At 44.7% G+C, this 20,826-nt stretch overlaps 1 protein-coding gene across 1 annotated transcript; it reads right to left on the reverse strand.

The window, feature by feature from the left end:
- Positions 1-388: 388 nt before the first annotated feature.
- On the reverse strand, positions 389-3,070 carry LOC129342350 (uncharacterized). The gene is made up of 4 exons (XM_054998056.1): positions 2,199-3,070; positions 2,013-2,087; positions 971-1,054; positions 389-852 (listed from the first exon to the last, which is right to left on the reverse strand). Exons 1-4 carry the CDS (start codon positions 2,731-2,733, stop codon positions 389-391), a joined length of 1,158 nt encoding a protein of 385 aa, XP_054854031.1. The 5' UTR covers positions 2,734-3,070.
- Positions 3,071-20,826: the final 17,756 nt, after the last annotated feature.

The raw sequence follows: 20,826 nt of genomic DNA on the forward strand, positions 1-20,826 counted from the left end.
CACCAAACCATGTTGACCGATGCTCCCCTTTATTTCTCCAGTGACGGTCAGTCATAGACAGAACAAGAGGAGGTGAGAATACAGAAAGATTGTCCTCAAGTTTGCAACATACAAACACTTTATTTTGGGTTTAACCAACAATGCTGAGTTCTTAGTTCGCCACATAAGTGATCATTGGGCTTTGGGTGGAATGTCAAGGCTGAAACTGCCAACAGTGGTTGTTGATCAGGGGCATTGACCGCAATCTTGTCTAATAGATTTGCATCACTCATCGCTATTATTCAGACATGGGCAATCACTTGATACTAACTGTTAGAAATGCTTTCCCTGACAGTGGATGGTTAACACAACACACAACATAACATGAAAGAGGGCTCTGTAAACAATTCTACAACGTCAACCTCTCCCGGGCCTTTCCCACACAGGAACGCTTAGCACCGGCTGCTCTGACAATTGATGGCTGTGATTCAGGAATTCTGAGTGCCATGTCAGAGGGATTGACCGTCTGCTTTTGCTGAACCATCAATTCCCCAAGCGTTTGCAGTGTGCCGACTGCAGCCCTCATTATATCAAGGTTTTCCCTCCATGCCTCCCTCAAATCATTCCTTTCCCTCCTTGCTTCCTCCAGAAAATCCATTTGTACCCGCTTATCCTCCTCCAACCACCTCATATTTTCCTGTCTTTCTGCTCTCCATTCCTTAAGCTGCTCTCGGTGCAAAGTCCTGTTTTGGCTGAGCATTTGGTCCGCCACACCATAAAGAGCGGCATTTTTTCTTTTTCTGTTTCTGATTTTTGAAAGACGTGTTCCTGGTGAGAGCTCTGCTGGTTCTAATGCTGGAGATCCTGCGCGTTCTGTGAATGAAAACATTGATTTTTGGTAGAAGTGAGACAAACATAACTCATACTGTGGCGGAAATCAATTCATGAAAATCTTATCAGGATCAGAGACAGAAAATGCAGAGTGAATTACCAATTGTTGATTCCTTGGGCGAGGTAGGGGACCCCCGCACACCAATCCAATCTTCCTGTGCATCGTTGCAAGGCGCCATGTTTTCTGAGGAGACCACAAAAAAATGAGAGTCAGTTTGGAATCACACATAGAGATGCAGTTAGCCAGGTTTTAGTTGACATCCTGACATCCTTGTTTTCCAATGGGGGGGCCAATAGATGAAATGTCTTGTTGAATGCCATTCAAACTTCGGTGGGGGAAAGCTCTGTTTCCGCAGCAAAGCGCAAGATGATCGGCAGCATTTCATTGAGATCTCCATGTTCCAGCTGAGTTGTCACCCTGGAACAGATGTGCCACCAGGACTGATTTCACACATGATATGCACTTAAGAAACTGATAATCATTACCATTTTCAACTAAAAAGACAGCGCCTGTCCTTGGACAGCAATATCGGGTGGTAATTTGCAGTACTAATCAGCGCATTTCACACCACCAAACAGCAACCACCTTGTCTATTCAGGAACCCTGTCCTGGCCATTCTTGGGCAAGATTATTAAAAAAAAGGGCAGAGAATGACATAGGGGTTAGCAAAAATTGTCAGGATTGGCATGATGATGAAAGCATAGTTTTCAGTCATCCCTCGGATGGCTAACCATTCATGGACACATCTTGCCATAAAAATTTCAAAGAGTCAGTTTGCCGGGCACACAGGACATGGGACCTGTCGGTGAAGCTGATACAAATCACGTTCTGTCTATCTCCACTCAAACTTAACCCTTGTAGTCCAGATTAGTATTGCAAGGAGGAAAAGGAGACCGCTCCTTGATCAAGGGAATGGCGACGTGCACTAGTGGCACACAAACATCTTTCCTAGCCCTTCACAGTCACTGATGGTCGTTTCCGGTGTGCTGCAATTAGACATGAATGAGGGGCCCTTGCATCATTGCCTTGCTCTCCCATACACGACTGAATGTTTTGTTACCCATTTCAAAATCTCGATGCGTGAGAAGATGCAATGTGCAAACTGTGGCATGTGTTGCATTGTCAAGCCCACTAATCTCACCTTTGTCTGCCAGTCCATCAACTGTGCTGTCCAGGTCACAGTCGGTTCCCTCTTCTGTGGACACGGAGGATTGAACTGTGGATTGGGATAAGAATAAATTGTCACAGTCCAGTAACATTTATTGCTGGGTCAATCAACAACACAGTAGGCGGTGACCATGACGAAGGCACGCACACCCCTTGTTACCTCTTGGAGCAGGTGTGGAGCTTCGTATGTGATCGTAGTCCACGGTTACAAGGTCATGAGAGAAGAGTTCTTCTGAACCGTCTGATGGGATCAACTCTGGGCGACTTGGAAGCTCCTTAACCGCAATGTTCAAGCTTCGAGCTATGCGCTTTGGCTTAACGCTTGCGTCCCCACGCAGGATGCTGTGCAACTCCCTGTAGTAAGCGCATGTTGTTGGGGAATTACCCGATGTGCCATTATGAGCCACGACCCTTTTATACTCCAAGCGCATGCTCTTGGTTTTGTTGCGGCACTCCTGAGCGGATCTGTTGTGTCCACGTACAGCCATTTGTGAGGCAATCTTATGATAGCAGTCAATATTTCTATGCGACCTGCGCAAGGCCTCCTGAACCTTATCCTCGCCCCACAAGTCCAAAAGATCTAATATTTCTCGTTCACGCCAAGTGGCGGAACGGGCAGTGGAGGATGCATCTGCTGACATGTTTGGGGTCTCCCTCTCTGATATTTTCAACCCACCTTGAGACACTGTGGACATCAAATGGCTCTATTGAAGGGGTCGAGTGATCATTGATTGCTGCACACCGCTCGAATGTCGCCTGCTCAGTAGCTCCGAACATGCGCAAACCGTTCTTTCCGACCGTTACATTTCGCGCCTAATTTTTTTCCACGGTTGAAATTGTCGACATATCGATGAATCAGGTAAACGTAAAAGGAACGGTTGGGGCAACATTGGCGGTGTGTGAGATTAAAGGATACTAGAGTTTGCTGTTCAATGAAGCACGGATTGAACATCAAAGGCAGTCATCACCTTTACCAAAAATCGATCATCGTGATGTTTATGTTTCGATCTATATATTTATGGTTGCTTTGATTTCTCGTTATAACGGAAATCTTGAAAAAAAAAGTAAAAAAAAAAAGGGGGTGGTGATAGAGTGAAAGTTTGAGCAGGCGTCTTGGGAAGGATTTTTTCCCGAGCTGGAATTTCTTTTTCATTTTCGGGATACTGTCGACTCGTGGCTGCGGAGCAGCGATATAAGTTAAGTTAAATAAAAAAAAAACATATAAAACAAGTGATTTACTTACAGGGTGAAAGGCACAGCAACAGAGGAGGGGAAAAAAGGACAATGGGAGTGGTTTGGATTGGGCAGAAACTAGGAGAAACGGATTCTTTTGTTCACATCCGCGGTGCTTGCTGCGCAAGAGACGCGCAAGAAACCCATGAAATATGCGTTCGAAAAAAACCGCGGGAAATCCGGATGTGCGGTTAGAGTATGTGAATTGAAACGGGACCTGCGGATTTTATGCGGGGAAAAAACGGAGGAAAATGGAAGTGTGGATTCGGCCCCTGTTTGGGATATGAAAGCTATGCATATGTTGACATGTCAAAATATCATTGCACTTACATGTTTCAGAGATAGGGGGAGATAGGGATGTGGGGAATGTACAGGGAGGAGTAGCAGCAATGCAATCCAGGTGAATAGCATCAGAGATCCACCTTCTGTCTTCAGTGTTGCAATCACACAGCATGCAAACTAACACTTATGCATTGGTTAGGAAGCCCACACGGAAAAGTAACTGATGTAGTGTGACTTAATTTGCAGAGGGTGCCCACTCATTTGGATTGGTGCAACAACAGCCCTCTCCAAGCATCCACAAACTTGTGCTGCCCCTGGGCCAGACATCAGATTTCTTTCTTGCAAGCTTTGGCATGCGCAGAGCTGCAGCAGTTCTTGTCTTGGTCATTTCCGGAATACGGGGAGTTGAACTCAGCCACTTATGCCTGTTCACATGCATAGGAAAAAAATGGCTTCCAAAGTCTTTGCTTTTCTGTCATGATGAATGGCCCTGCTGAGTCCAAGAAATATTGCATAAGCAAAGAATTCATTTTCTTCCTTCTAAAACCTTCTCGATGGATGTGTGTGAGAATTCCAGCTCAGAACGTCTCCAGGGGCAGTGGTTTTACTGCTACAGAGCAGTTCTTTTAACTGTTCCCAGGTTGTGGGCAGTTTATTTAGATCCAGAGATTCTTCCCACATGTCCACAAAAGCCACATGGGTAGGAGTTACAGTGATAAGTCCTGGCTTTTTAGCAGCTGCATGACAGATAGACACTTCACCCATCACAGCTTCTCCATACCACATAACATTTGATCTAATGAAGTGATGCCCAGTGCGGTGAAAAGAACTGGGAATCTGCTAAATACTCATGCCTGAAAGCAGGGTACACCAAACATGTGGAAGAGGGATCAGAGGGGGGAATTGGGATATCAGCTCCACATCTAACCGCTGCACATAAATTTTATTTATTTATTTATTTATACATACCCTTCTTTTCTCCCCAATGGGAGCCCAGAGATTACCAGATCAGTCTCCACTTCTACATTCTCCCCTCACAACAACAACCCTGTGAAGTAGGTTAGGCGGAAACAGAGACTGGCTCAATGTCACCCAGTGAGCTTCCATGGCAGAATAGGAATTATAACCGGGATCTACTTGATACTAGCCTGCCCCTCTAACCACTATTCAATACTGCCTCATTCTCATGCAAGCTGTATGCATGGAAGTTTGGTGCATAAGGCACAACATGAAGGCTAGGGGTAGAGGGGAAGCTGCCGTGGCCTCCCCTCCTTTCATTCACTATACCCTGCTTGCAGTTTTCTGCTTAGAGTTATAGATGAGCAGCACCCCGGGCACACAGCCAAAAAATGCAGCTAATTTGAAGGTCTACGTGACACTTATATGATATATAAGTCCTAAGCTAACCTTTGCATAGGGGTGAAGTTTGTTCAGGAATGGAGTCAGCAATACGATGCTTCCCCCCTCCAAATGCCAGGAGGACTGTTGGCAAGATACAGATAGTAAGCATAATATCACGCTACTCAGCACTAGCTCAGCCTCCACTGGCTGTGCTGAGCTCTGAGGCCTCCAACCATCCTTGTTGAATAGGCAAGATTTAATCTAAGCCAAAGCAAATCAGGCTGCAGTTTCCAGGTCCTGGTTGCAATGGCAGCAGGGCAGCAATCGTGGGGGGTGGGGGACTTCACCAAGCATGTGGGCTTCTGGGTATATGCAGAGTGGATTTCCTTCCCCACTGAGCCAGCACCGGCAGCCTCACAACATCTGGAATTTGATAGCAGAGATTCCTGTTTGGAGGGTGTAACAAATCCAGCACCATCTCCTTTCAGAAATGAAACCACAGGTGACATATATTTAATAAAGAAGGGACTGAACTTCACACAACTAATGAAAACATCAAGTATCAGGCCACCTCCCATAGAGGCCTGGAGATCTCCTGGATTACGCATGATCTCCAGACTACAAAGATCAGTCAGTTCCACCAGAGAAAATGGATGCTTTGGAGGTTGAACTCTATGGCATTATACACTGCCATAGAGTCCCCTTCCCTCTCCAAACCCCACCCTCCCCAGGCGCCACCTCCAAGAATCTCCCTACTTGAATTGGCTGACCTAAAGTAGGGTTTTCTACATATGCAGGGTCCCCTGTACTGAGCATGCTCCATGAGGCCCAGAATACTATCAATCAGAGAATCAGTTAAAGGAGGGAGGGAAATCACCTTCCTTAATACCTTAAGGTTTTATAGAATCCTGAAGGGGGGAATTAAATTTGAGGAATTACCAAATTATTTTTTTCCCAACTGCGCTTCTTTTCAGGCTTCAGTATGTATTCCAGTATTTCACATATGACAGGGCCCCGTGGCACAGAGTGGTATGCTGTAGTACTGCAGCCAGGGGTCATTTCGTAGAAAAAGAGCTGGAGGAACTCATTAGCATAACTCATTAGCATATGCCACACCCCTTGCCATCACCGGAAGTGTGTCATTGGCATAGCTGATTTGCATATGCCACACCCCCTGACATCACCTATCCTGGCTGTTTTGGACCCAATCCTGGCCATTCAGGACCGAAACTGGGCCCAAAATGGCAAAAAGGGGCTGAAAATGGCCAAAAAGGGACCCAAAATGGTCAGGATCGGGCTGCTGCTGAGTGGGAGTGTGATCCACCACCCATCAGAGGCCCGATCTGGGCCCTTTTGGTCCCAATCCAGGATGAAACGGGCTCAACGTGGCTGAGAGTCAGGTGGGCGGGGCCACCTGACATGTGACCTCTTTGGGGAACTGCTTGAACTGCGTTCCTGTGCGTTCCCCCTCGAAATGAGCCCTGACTGCAGCCCAAACTCTGTTCATGTTCAATCCTGATGGAATCCTGGTTCAAGTAGCCAGCTCAAGGTTGACTCAGCCTTCCATCCTTCCAAGGTCGGTAATATGAGTACCCAGGTTCCTGGGGGTAAAGTGTAGATGACTGGGGAAGGCAATGGCAAACCACCCCATAAAAAGTCTGCTAAGAAAACATTGTGATGTGACGTCCCCCCATGGGTCAGTAATGACTTAGTGCTTGCACAGGGGACTACCTTTACCTTAATTTCACATATGAAAGTAGCTTTACTACCCCAGTTTGCATACTAAGGATTGCTACCCAGGGATTTAGCAACTCGAGCTTTGGAAAATCCTGGAGATTTGGGTATTTTGCCTAGGGAAGTTGGAACTGGAGGAGAGGAATGAGCTCAGTGGGGATGTGATATCATGGAGTCCACCTTCTGAAGCTGCTATTTCCTCCAGGGGGGAAATGGTAGGAATTGCTGGCTATCAAGGGGAAAATGGGAAGAATGACATCAGCATCCTGACATGCTGATGTCACTCCCCATGCACCCAGTAGTGCATCAGTGTGTCACTGGGAGATGCTAAGGATGCTCTGGTAACTGGGCAGAACTCTATGGTTAAGCAGTTATGTTGCTAGCGACCCCCCCCCACACACACAACCAATTAAGTCCCCCCACTCCTTGCTGGTTGCCAGGGGGACCTGGCAACCCTATCAAAAATCCTACTTTCAGTTTGGTTTCTCCCTTGTGTGAATCAAACCCACTAGTCATCATTTGCACACCATTTTCTGTTCCTTGCTTCAAATTTCTCCCATTAACTTATCTCCACAGTGTTTAGCATACAATGATTAAACGGCATTTGAAAAGATAAAAGAAACATCAGAAATTCAAGCAACAAATGTGGATGAAATTGAAAAACACGCAAGAACAATTTATGAAACAAAAAGGGGGCATGTCCGTTCATCCTGTTCTTAACTACCAGCACTGTGAATGCACTATGTATCTAAACAAACAAAATGGCTTCTGTATAATAAAATAGTATGATGGCACCCCTGAGGGGGGTCAACAAAAAGCAGCAGAACTCTGCAAGGGAGCCAGAGATGGGGACAAACACTGGTGGTGGTGAACTTGCCCCCTACCAAGCATGTGAGCTCCAGGCCAAATAAGGAAGCTTGGTTCTCCTTTCTGTTTATTTTTCTGCCCCTCCCATCCCTCCAATCTCTTGCCTTTGGAGAGTGGATCTCAATACTGTACTTGTCTGTAGAGAATGCTGGAACTCTGAATATGTCTGTTTTCAGGGAATGAAATGTTTTGGGACATGAGAAATTTATGATGTCTAAATGTGCTTTCTGTCAGAGCATGGCACCAGCCACATGGCAATGGCTTCCTTATGTGTTCTCACTAGTTTGCCATAAGCTTCTTGCGCCCTCAACATCAACAAATCATTCCATTTTAGTTCCAGGTCAGTTTTAAATGGGTCTTACCAGAGGTTTAGAGAAGAGTGGGGTGTATTTTTTACCTCCCTATTTTTAGTATCAGATATTATGGCACTCTAAATTTGCATGGATCAACAGATGAAAATGAGAAAGGATTTTTTTTTCTTTTTTTCTCTGAGAGAAGTGGGAAATGTTCAATTTAAGCCAGATATAAGAAACGGAAGAGACTGGGGAGGAAATGGAGTCTGGTTCACACAACCCAATTTGGCTTAATGAGGAGGTGGGATGTGTTCACCCACGCTGCATGTCCAACTGGCTGGAGAAGTGCTATGTTCAGTTTTCAGTATATTGTAATTGTAAGGCATATTAAGGAACAGTCATCTTGCTGAAGATAAGCAGACCTGCCTTTGTTCGTTGCCTGAGTAAAAGATCTGAAATTGTTTTGTGCCCCATCATGAGTTGCATGAGGGAAGAGAGGCTGGATGTAAGAGTAACAAAATGCATTGTTAAATATCTAGCCTATCTGATATGAAGTATTCCAAGCATATTCAAATAAAACCATAGTTAAAAGAATCTGTTGGCTCTTCTTGGCCACTGTATACCTCCAGAAGATAGGGTTGGATCCAGCCATCTTTTCTACTGACGAAAAAGGAGGATGGTCCTCTTTGACCACTCAGAAAGGCAATGGCGAGAGTCATTGGACCTGCATGTTCAAAAGCTACATGGGATGGGCTGTAGTATGGAGGGGGACTGTGTGAGATTCAGTGGAAAAGCTGGCTGGATCCAATCCATAATCTGAAGTTTTGGCAGACCTCTAGAGAAAGCAAGTATCAAACACAGAGAGACCAGAACCCACCTTTGTGTTTTGGCTTTGGCTCCAATATAAGAACACTCTTAGCAGACTGTAAAGGTCTAGATGGGCAAAAGAATAGCTCAATGGATTAAAAGCCATTTTGAGATGAGTGTGGCTTGAGTGTGAAGCAACACATGTGGAGCCATGCTAAAGAAGGCAACTTCCCTATCTCCCACTGTAGCCCTTTGCCCCCTCCCCTTCCAAATCATGAGTTATTGGACCAAGAGGAACAGTGTGGGAAGCAAAGTAGGGGCCTGCAATGAGAAGGGGAATTGGCAAAAACATCCTCCCCTACTTTGCTAATGGAAATGCCATTCTGGAAGTGGAACTGCTGATACGGCAGTGGAACAGCCATTTAGGATCTAAGCCAAACATAGACAATTGCATGGCTGCTGTGAAGGCATACCAAACTCTGCATGGGTTCACTGAATCCATATTCCTAGAATGTTGACATGGTTGTATGAACCATCTTTAACCCAAGTGAACAGCATCCATGGAAAGGTTGACAGAACTAAAGATGACCAACTTTGGGAAATGTGATTCCAGAGGATCAATGTTTGAAGGGATCGCTAGATCCTTTCAGGCTTCTTAATTTCAGCTTGCATGAGGTGAATGTGCACAGCCTCCCCTTTTATTCCATGCCCTCCACATGGAACAAAAAAAAAAAGGCTCCTCAAACTCCCTCCTTCAGTAGGCTCCTTTGCCTTTCAGTTTTAGCCTCAGTGAAGAAACCTGGCAGCTGTGCATTGTATTCGCCAGTAGTCACTCAGGAAAGTAATTGGCCAAAGATTATTCTGTATAATTGAATGGCAGGGGCTTTGTATACCAAAGAGGGGCTTGTCTTTGTCAGAAAAGTCTTTACAAAGTATCCGAGCTCTGGGTGTCACAGAGGACAAGTTTTTTAATCATGTTAAAATGATTTATTTAAACGTCAAGACGTGTCACCTCACTTCCTTTCATTTTTCAAACTGTTTGTGTTTTTTCTGGATGATAAATTTATCTTCAGACAGCCTCAATATGACTAATTAACTTTGAAATATAAGAACCAGATGTGTGAGCTGGAGAGCAGTCTGAACTCCTGCCAGACACCCCCCCCCCCTCCCAGCTTTTCTCCCTGCTGGCTGAAACGATCTGGCTAAGCAGACTACACTCCGTTCTCATACAAGGAAATCCACATCATACTTTAGCAACCAGAATTGATTTCTTTTTCCCCTCACAGTAGATTTCTTTTTTCTTTTACAACTTTGAAAATGACCGCAGTATGTTCACAACACATGAGCGCAGCCCAGAAAGTAGGGGGGGGGAAGCTTGGCGTACCTGGATCAAGGGTATTTAAGGCAGAACATAAGCCATTATAATGTGCTCACCACATGAAGTAACGGAAGCTCTCCGGTGACATCAAATGATGGCTTTTCAAGGCAAATCTTCCTCTGTGAAACACCCCCCCTCTCTCACTCTCTTTTTTAATGGCACAGCATGGCAATTTCAGAAGTAAAGGATTTGGGGGTAGCTGTTAATTAAGCCAAATCTCCTGACTCAAACCACTTTATACTGTCAGCAGCATGGCCGCTGTTGGGCTTCCAGGCCTGATTTGAGATACTGGGTTTTGGGAGGGTGGGGACTGCTGAAGTCCCACACAACTTGGGACCCCCATAATCCTGGGCCAGAACTGACATCCTGTAAATCATGGATCAGTCTGTTAAAGGTGAATTTCACACACAGATGCCATTTGAATCAACCCTGTAGACAGAGAAAGCAGGATTTAACTTTCCAACCACTTGCCTAGTTTGGCTAATAAATTATAATGGGGTTGTTAGCAGATTTTAAGAGAAAAAAGATGTATCCTTGTAAAGCCTGTCTTTCCCCCCTTGAAACTGCTAATAATAGCATGTTTGTTTAGTGAAACCAAGTGGAGGTTGAAGGGATAAATCCCCTATTCCCTTCCTACATGGTCCTGCTGTCAGTCATGACTGTATATACATGTAATTTATCTTTAACAGACTCTTATGAGAAGTATACTAAAAAAAAATAAAGTATAAAAAAGACATAACCTAACAGGCCCCTATAAACCCTTGAAGCAGGGGAATAAACCACAAGTTCATCCCAGGCTGAAATGGTTTCCACCACCACATTTCACACACAATCATGGCTGCGAACCTCAAGCCAAGAGTGCTTTGAGTCTTGCCCTTTGCTGGCCACACCCATCCTTCAGTGTTCCTAATTTCCTCCCCCTCCTCCTACCAACAAGACAATAGGTTTCTCCTAAAATATAGGCCATAACCTTCAAGATCAATGAGTTCACTAGGAACCTTCTTAACCTGCGGACCAAGACCTTCCATCAGACAAGGGTTGCGTTTGGAGGTGTCTAAAGGAGGGAGGAATTCTTTCAGGGCAACGTTGCTTGGAATGCAAGGAATTCCAGAGAAGCATCTTCAAAATTTTCTGAGGAGATATTTTTAACAGAGGCCAAAACTTGGTCTAACTGAAGGGAATATGTGAGCTAATGACAGCCAGCATAGAAAGCTGGAAACTACCTAATTTTTAGTCTAACACAGAAGGATAAGTAAAAGAGGATTGCATTTTGTTTTTCTTCTTCTCAGTTGCTGTCAGATTTTGCTTACTGTATGTTTTTCCTTTCAGTAATTGATGGTTTTAATTTCAAGTAAAGTAATTTTTTTTTCTTTTTATGAATTTGGCTTTTGCTGCCATTCTGTTCCCACATAAAAGCCTAACTTGGCACACACATACCAAATTACAGAGAGAAGGTAGGGAAATGCTTGCCTGGATTTGAATTCCTACAAGAAGATAGATTCCTGTAGATGGTTAGGGAAAAGCCTGTGAGCAATACTTGAGGATCAACAATATAACTTGGGCCAGCCAAGTAAATTCCATATCCCTCTGGTACGTGCCTGTGAGACCCACTTTATCTCACAGAAAGGGCCAGTGCTAGAGTTTCTGGCGCCTAAGACCAGGGGCAGCTTCAGGGCTGTTGCCGCCCCCACGCACGTGCGCACTTGGACTGTGTGATGACATCACTGCGTGTGACACCATCACGCAATATGCCGCTGTGAGCTGGCCCCATTGGCACAGCAGGCAGCTGGGATGGAGTGCGGGTGGTCTCCCAGCTCAGTTGCCCCACACCACCCCGGCCGCCTGCTGCACCTGGCCCACAGCTGCATGCAGGCAGCAGCGGCAGCATGGGGCAACTGAGCGGGAGGGCTGGGAGATGCTCAGACTGCCTCACGCTGCCACCACCAGGACACGCTCCCACCTGGGCGCAGCAGCTGCAGGCCAGGTGTAGCAGCTGGCCAGGGCAGCACACGGGCAGCTTCCCAGCCCTCCCACTCAGCTGCCAGCACTGCTGCTGCCAGCTCCACTGCGTGCACTCCCACCCCCAGTGCCCCCTCCGGCACCTCAGTGTTCGAGGTGGCTGCCGGACCAGCCTCCATGGACACGCCGGCCCTGCTCACAGGTGACATGAATCGTTTGTATGAATGGAGGCACTGTGCCCACACTGAGATGAATGCACACAGGCCAGGATAGGACCAGCAGATCCACTGACAGTTTGTTTGCAAATGGTGTGTTAATGCATTGCTGAGTTCCTTTGTGCACTATATTTTACAGTCTCCCATCTTGTTCACTTCCTCCAACAGATAGATCACTTCATTTTCTATACAGCATGTGGGGATTTAAATTCAAAGGACTTGATGAAAGCTGCCCTTGATACAAGTAGGACTTCCCAAATGCTAGTTCAGTATTCTAGTAAATATGTAAAGTTGCCTTATGCTGAATCAAAATATTGGTAGAAATAATTCAGTATTATCTACTCCTTCTAGCAGTGTCTTTCTAAGATCTCAAACAATGAATGTTCTTTTTCAACACATACTACCTTAGGCCTTTCAAATGCAGAAACCAAGGATTAATAATAATAATAATAATAAAAAATAATAATCCCACTCTTCTAGACAGATAAGTGTCCCACTCAGAGTGGTGGACAAAGTCAGTTTTATTTTTAAAATACAGCTGGGGCTGAGAGGAGTGGCTTACTCAAGGCCACTTGCTGAGCTCATGGCAGGAGTGGGATTCGAACCAGCAGAGTGCTGATTTGAGTCCCAACCTTTAACAATATTGTTAGAAATTAGACATGGGGACATCTGTATTAGTGCAAGTATTGAGCCAAGATTTTTTTCCCCCTAAGCATTATTTCTTACTACCGCCACCCTATTGTGGTTGTAGGAGTAACTAACAGATACACCAATAATGAGTGAAGGGTTAACAACTTTCCAAGGGGAAGAGATACGGTCAGCGGTCATCACTTTCTTTCCTCTTGCAGACGTATGCAAATGTCAAGCTGTATAATGCCCGATTGTGGTGCTGTCATAAACAGAAGTAGCTGAAGAAAAATACAAAGACAGCCTCCCTGCCTCCAGGCTCCTGCCTTGATGGGCTGGAGTAAGGCTCTGAGTCTAGAGGTTATGACTGAGGCGACATTTCCACAGCCGTTTGGCCTGTTTCCCACTGCATCGTCACAAACTCTTTCCCCACATTGGAAAGAAAAACACAGCAGAGGTAATTATGGTGGCACTCTGATGACAGATTTTCAGAGTTTGACTAATTAGTGCATACTCACATGGCTTCCAGGATGTTACTAATTATCACCATAGAGCTGAAGGGCTGAATGGGGTGTGTGAAGTTCACCAGATCTAACCACCTACCTTGAGACAGGGTCTTAGACAACTAAATATTAGTTCATTAGAAAGCAAGTGTAATGCTATGGTTAGAGAGGTTTGGATGTGGAGGAGGGAGACCTGGCCTTGCATCCCTGCTTGGGTCCCACCTGCTTATTAGATGGAGCTTCAAAGAAATGAACAGAAAATCAGTGATTTCCACATGAGCTTGCAATGATACGGAAACTTCTTCCCTGTTGTGTATTTCGACAGAGCAAATGTTTGAATCGCTTGGGCTAACTGCAGCATTCTTTCTCATCCACTTGACCTACAAGCAGGAGAATGGGCAACAACAAAGAGTCTCTCTACACGAGACATCTTACACTGGGACACTCAAGTGACTTACTTTCTGTGCAGTCTTATATTCAAGTGTACTCCATCTCCCTAGCAGTGCATGTGTATCTACAATGGGAGAACAAGTGTAAGATGTTTAAGTTGAGCATCCCTGTGTAAGGTGTCTTGTGTAGAGAGACTCAAAGAGCTCTTGAGGGAAAGATGGGATTTAAAAAAATTACTGTCTGGATCGATGAACAGGCGGACGGGCAGATGGACAGATGGATGACGGGCAGATGGACGGACAGATAGATGGATAGCTAGGAAGGAAGGGGGAAGAAGGGAGGGAGGAAGAACCTAAACTCTAGCCTGACTTCAACACCCCCAATTCATAGTATTCTGCAGCTGTATAGGATTGAATTGGGAAAGCAAATCTCATACCATTGTCAGTGTATGCAAAGAGGGATATAAGTTCGAGCTGAAAGAGAGAGAGGAACTCTTTGTAGTGGTGGCTCTCCCCCTGCGCAGATTTGCCTGGCTCCTATGCTAACATCTTTTAGATGCCAGGTAAAAATTCTGTTTGAATGACATATTGGATAGTTGTCATTTCTGAGGTTACGTTTGTTTGTTTTTTGTTTTTTGTTTGTTTGTTTGCCCAAGTTGCTGTTTGGATCTGTGCTTCTTTTACTGTTGGTTTTATTGTGCTTCATTTCTGTAAGCTGTTCTTGGGTGGTTTTTAAAAATAGAAATGTTGGGTAGGAATTTTCCAAAGGGGAGGGACTGGGACCCTGGCATAGCACCTCTTCAGCCTGGGATAGCTGATCGCATCTGCTATTTCATCTCTTCTATGCAGGGGCTGCATCTTTAGGGAAATCAACCTGACTTACCAATCTCAGAAAGTAAGCGGCCTGTCCCATCATTCCAGGCTTTCACATGCCAAAGGGTTTAGAAGAGAGGGCCTCAAGAAAGGCTTTAAAAATCCAGTTACATCTGTGCTTTAGGTTTCTATGTTCATTAAATCAACCCCAGATTAACAAGGATTTTCTTTTCCTTCCGTGTTCCCATCCCCAGCTGATGAGTAGGAAGAGCCTGGAATTTTTCAGTTGTTTTATGTGAATGTGTGAAAGAAACTCACCAACACCAATTCATCCCCAGTGACTCCCCACCGAGATGGAAGGAGAGCACTATTTTTTGAAAATGCTTCGCAAACCCTGAAGTTCACTACTGCACAGGACTACTTCACTTGGCCTTCAGTACAATCTTTTCATACTTTCTGATTTTCAAAAAAAAATCCTGCTCTAAATGCGTGCTGAGTTTCCTGTACAAAACATGATCCACCCAAATTCATTTTGCCACATAGATCATGCTTGTCAGAGATCCATGTGAATGGTTGAAGGGCACAGTGGCTTGGATAGGAATTTCATCTCTCTTGTTTGCCCACTGATTCTCCCCATTACAGGCAGAGAAACTCCATTCAATAAGAGGCAGAGGCTATCACTGCAAGCTGTCAGCCTTGACAACTCAGAGAAGGGTATCCAACAGTATCTCTTCCACTCTGTAGTGCTAGGTATTTAATAAAGCAAAACCCCCAGGATCAAGGCAGCGAGAGGGACTGCAACCTTCTTTCTTCTGCTTGCTCCAGTTCTCTAAAGCTCGCCTCCTGTCTGGCTCACTCTCTTTCTCTCTCTCTCCCTCTCTTTTTCTCTCTCCAGAAAATCCTTTCATGCCTCCCTCGCCAGACTGACATTTTGACAAGTTGCCACAAGTGACATCTGATTTGTACAAATTTCAAGACTAATAAATCTACCTGTCAAAGCGGAAACTTTAAAAGGAGCTAAGCCCAGCGGGTATAGTTTAACAGAACTCAAGTTGATGAAACTGTGGGATGGAGAAATTATATCTGTCACAATCCACCCACATTAGTTCTGCAGAGATGTTGGCAACTGAAACAAACGTCTTTCACAGCTTAGCAAAAACATACACGCACACACACACACTCCCTGAGAAGGAAAGGAAAAAAAGAGAAAGACTGTTAATACTATGGCTAACAAGTAACAGTTCTATTTGTAAACTAACACATTGATGTATTTATTTAATTCCTCATTTGCTCAGGGTTTGTTTGTGTGTGCATGTGGGTGTCAGAGGAGCTCGATTGCGTCTCTGCGCGCCACAATCCATTGAAAGATCGGAGCTTATCCAGGTCTGGATCCACTAAGCCCCGAAGCGCAGGCTTAACTTCAAACAAGAGAAGCCGTTCCAGCAAATTCAGCTGTCCCATTTTTGTGCGCTTAATTAAGAGCTCTACCACATCAGGGGTGGGGAACTGAGACAGCTGTGACAATCAGAGAAACATCAGAAGCGATAAGGCAGGGAATCAAAGAAATGAAGTATGTGTTACTAAAAGCCTCCAGCCCCTCCAGCCGCACCCTTAAGTTCCTGGAAGGTTCCATTGTGTTAAATATTTTGTGAAGCTCACATCAGATATGTTCATGATAGAGGTTCTTTCATATTTTCATTGTTAGGAGTTTCTTTACATAATCAGTAACAACCAAGTCAGCATTGTTGCCCTGAATTAACCCCTCTTTGTGTAGGCAGTGAGTAGGAGTTCTGTCACTATCACCACTGTAGATACCTGGGATCTCTACAAACATGTGACACAATAACCCCATTGTCTTTTGTACAATTCGTTATCTTCATATGAAACCAATGAAAGATCCTAATTAATTAGGGCCTCTTTTTCTTTCCCCTCGCTTTGGTATAACACCACTCATATTTTTCTCTCCCTTTTCTTCCCTGGGGAAGAAAGTTTGCCTCCCATCACAGGGCAGACAGAGGGTTCCCACCCCCAACCCTCAATGGTGTACTTGGTTCTCCCCTCATCTGGTTTTACCTCACACAACACTAGAATTTCTTGCATGCTCAACTTAGAGCAGATTTTCAACCCACGAGGATCAGATCCGTTTTGGGCCTCTAATTCCACACTTGAAGTAGTCAAACTAAATTGGTGCCTGTCAGTGTGTCTTTTGTTTTGTTGCACATGTGTTACAACATTGTAATGTATGCATGTTAGAGGGGTTGCAGTTGTGATTCTGCTTTAATAATAACATCTGATTTATATACCGCCCTTCAGGACAACTTAATGCCCACTCAGAGCAGTTTATGAAGTATGTTGTCATTATCCTCACAACAATAATCACCCTGTGAGGTGGGTGGGGCTGAGAGAGCTCCTAGAAGCTGTGACTGACCCAAGGTCACCCAGCTGGCTTCAAGAGGAGGAGTGGGGAATCAAACCCAGCTCTCCAGGTTAGCGTCCTGCGCTCTTACCCACTACACCAAACTGGTTGTTTTGAATAAACAAGGAACGTTTCGAAAGTGATGATGTCCTTGATTCAGTTGCTTTTTTTCCCAGTATTTCCCTCAACATTGCAATTCTGCAAAATTATTATTTTTTTAAAAAAGTTAAAATAAAAAAAACCCTGGGAAACAACTGGATGGAAAAGTACAGGAAACGCAGGGACTTCTGTACAAAATGTCATCCTAAATAGCTTGTGCTGGTGAGAAGATGATTTACTTCATACTGTCAAGGTTAGTGTGCACACACAACACACAGTGACAATATTTAATTATATTTTTAAAAGGAAAACTGATGAGGAATAAGATTGGTGGAGGAAGAAAGCAGAGGAAGGGTATGGTTACACATGGCTGATCAACCAATCAGGATGCGGGGGTCGGGGATAAACGGGAGGGCAAAAGGCAGGGCCAGGGCTTAGTACTTAGTACTCAGGTGGCTTACAACGAAATAAATACTTTAAAGCAATAAATATAAACAAACAGTGAAAACAAAACAGTGAAAAAACTATGCATGGTATAACAAGGAAAAACATTTTCTCAGTCCATGCTAATATTTTAACAATTCCAAATCAGAATACAGAATCTAAACATGAAATACTGTTCCAATATGTGCGTGTGTTTTGGGGTGTGTGTGTTGGGGGGGGGGTTGATATTTGTTTTGCTGCTTAATCACTTTTGTTTAATATTGACCAGGAAGAGTTGGGCGCCCCTAAATCTGCATATGAAGAAGAATCTTCTGGAACATATCACCCCAAAACCAATCCTTTCGGATTCTGTGGTGCAGCTGGTAAGAATGCAGAGAGTTATGCAATGCACCATGAGATATGTAGTTGGAAGGAAGAGCTCTTTCCCTTACAACATTCTCATTTGAGAACTGCAAAGACAGTTTATGATCATTCCAATGCATTGCTCAACTTGTGGCCACTTTCCACACACTTTTCTTCTCCATTATAAGACAATTGTGTGCATGTTGCTAAATTTCAGTGAATTAATTCCCACCCAAATAAACTTCAGGCAAACGTAGCTTTTAGAGCATTTTTAAAAATTTGCCGAAAGCCAGTCTGGTTTGAATTCAGGAGATGATGGTTACGTGTCACAGATTTGATGTGCTGGAAACTGGCAAGGCCTCAGCTCATTTCTGTGGCCATTATACAGCAAGATGGTTATGTACATTGTGCTGTGAGAACGGCGTAGGAGTGGATGCTCCTCTGCTTAACTATGACGTATTAATGAATCAAAGGACCTACGTGCAAGACCCAGAGAAGACTAGAATGTGTGGAACGAACACTTAACTTGGATCCTGCTTGATTTTGGGACCTACCTGCCTCGTGACTACTGCTGGGGGATTGTAGCAAACTGGCTAAAAATTAAAGCAGACTCTGCCAAACACCTTGTTGCAAATTGCTGCAGAGTCGCTGCAAAGCAATGCAGCAAGAAACAACAAAGATAAGACCAAACCAATGAAGCCTGTGGTGGAAACCATTCCCTATGCAACTAAACAGACAAAGGAGGCTGTAGGATAAAGAAGCCAGAAGGGCCAATCTACTTGTTGAGACATATTCTGATTCTGCTCTGTGGATTGGCAGGCAGGCATCCAACCTGAGCAGAATGACCATGCACCTCAATCGATGGATAAAGATGCATCTCACATGCTGGAAGTTGATTGCACATAGGGTTGCCAGCCCCCAGGTGGGGCCTGGAGGTCTCCTGGAATTACATCTGAACTCCAGGCAACAGAGATCAATTCCCCTGGAGGAAATGGGTGCTTTCAACAGTGGACTCTATGGCATTATAACCCACTGAGTTTCCTCCCGCCCTCAACACCCGTCCACTCAAGGCTCCACTCCCCAAATCTCCAGGAATTTCCCAACCCAGAGCTGACGTTGCAAGGTCAAGAATCAGACAACACAGGGAGGCCTTCATGGGTTGTGTGTCTCTCGGTGTGTTTCAGAGAGATCTGTAGGGTTCTGCAGTATGGATTTTCTGTGGTGGGTACAACTAAAGCATTGCGTCTCTTTTCACAATCTGTAAGCATCCTTTTCCCCCCTCAGATTCTCTGGGATGTTGAAGACTGTTAAGGAATCATAGCATAGATGCCTGTGGTTGATGTCGCTACATTTCCTCATTTTATTGCTGTTTCAGTTTCAGCCGAGCAGATTTGAGTATCCCATTTGTTCTGTCCTCCTGTGATTGAAACATAGCGCCTTCCGCAGGAGCTGCCATATCCCTGGCTGCAGCGCTGAGGATGTCTTCAGGTGTGCCTAATGACAGCTAGCAATTGCTGAGATGATGGTTTATGACAGCTGGCTCGGTTGCAGCTTCCCTTTCGCCTTTCATGACAGGGGAGACACGAGCATTCACGCTTTCCTCTCCAATCCCATCTGCCAAGAGCAAGCCAGCTCCCTCCCACCTGCCATTGCCCTGCATGTGTGATTGTGGCCCTCTGGCCTGCTTAAGCGTGCCTGTGGTACATGGACAAATGAGAAAACAACATTGGCATTTGAGTTGTAGAACTGGACTGGATTTGTCGGCATGATTCCTGTCATCTGATGGAGCCAACAGGAGAGGCAGGCACATGGATCCCCTTGAGCAAAGTATATGTCAATCACAACTGTGTATAATGGAGCCCTAATTTTTTTAATGGATGAGTGATGGAGAAGCGGACACTTAACTATTTCCCTGATAAACATTTTCTTCTCAGAATTGCCTCCTGCAGGTTTTGTCTTCCTGCCATGCAGTTCTAGATATGTGTTTATTTAACATATTTGAATCTCCCTTTCCTGCTATATTGATTTATTTAGAATATACCCACTTTGTTCCTCACTGGGGCCCTAAAATGGCTTATGAAATTACCCCCCCTCCCCCTTCCTCGCAGCAACAATCATGTGAGAAAGGCTAGGCAGAAAGTGTCTGCTCCAAGGTGATCCAGTGATTGGGGATTTATATGTTGTCTTCCCACTTAGAAACGTGCCAGGCAGCAATTCAAACTGTTTAAGCTTCATATTAAAACAGAAGACGAACACAGCTATCCAACGACAATAAAAGCAAACCTACCTTGAAAGGCTGTTGTAAAGGCAAATATGCCGGAGTCAAGATCTTAAAATGTCGATTTAAACTTCTGAGGATTTCCAAGAACATCCTTACAAAGTTCTCCAGTACCTCTGCCCCATATTCTGTAACAAACGGACCCTCTCCTGGGCAAAGCATAAGCATTTAATCTAATTCAAGCCACAACCACCCTCAGCCAGCCAACCCCTTCCAGTGCTTCTGGCTAGATTTCAAACAAAGCAATATTTACTTTTTGGATAAACTACTGTAATCTTCCCAGCCAGAGTTTAGCACTGAGAAAGGGGCTCAATTCTTGTGGGATAATCTCATGGCACCATGCTTTTCTCAAAGCATGAATCACTAGGTGGTCTTTCAAACCATTCCGAAAGATCAGCTGACAGTGCGGGCTGAACCAGTCTTTGGTGAGAATCCATGTACTCCCTCAGCCCCATGCTGCCTGTGGACATGTGAGAAAGTTCTGGAGGAAAAGAACATGGGGGAAATCAAACAGGCTTGTTGAAGGAAATGATTTTGGAAAACAAAAGGGAGAAAGCAACCACACACCGCCTCTGGGCTGATTGGCAGAAAGCAATGTGGTTTTCTTCTCAGTAAAAGATGGAAGAAGGCGCTACCCTGTCCTCAGAGTTATGAAGATCCAACTCTTCTCTCCAAGCATGATGTTCCAGGTCTTCTGGCCTCCCCATAAGCAAACAAAAGACAGCACTTTACACAAATGAGTGACACCATGTGAATCCACAATGCTTA

This window comes from Eublepharis macularius, chromosome 14 (assembly GCF_028583425.1).
Source record: "Eublepharis macularius isolate TG4126 chromosome 14, MPM_Emac_v1.0, whole genome shotgun sequence".
Lineage (NCBI taxonomy): Eukaryota > Metazoa > Chordata > Lepidosauria > Squamata > Eublepharidae > Eublepharis > Eublepharis macularius.

Excerpts from the sequence above, each read along its gene's own strand:
- LOC129342350 (XM_054998056.1), bottom strand. The coding sequence starts at position 2,733 with ATGTCCACAGTGTCTCAAGGTGGGTTGAAAATATCAGAGAGGGAGACC. Across the intron at positions 2,088-2,198 it reads CTCCACACCTGCTCCAAGAG|TTCAATCCTCCGTGTCCACA; the intron begins GTAACAAGGGGT and ends CCCAATCCACAG. Across the intron at positions 1,055-2,012 it reads TGATGGACTGGCAGACAAAG|AAAACATGGCGCCTTGCAAC; the intron begins GTGAGATTAGTG and ends TGGTCTCCTCAG.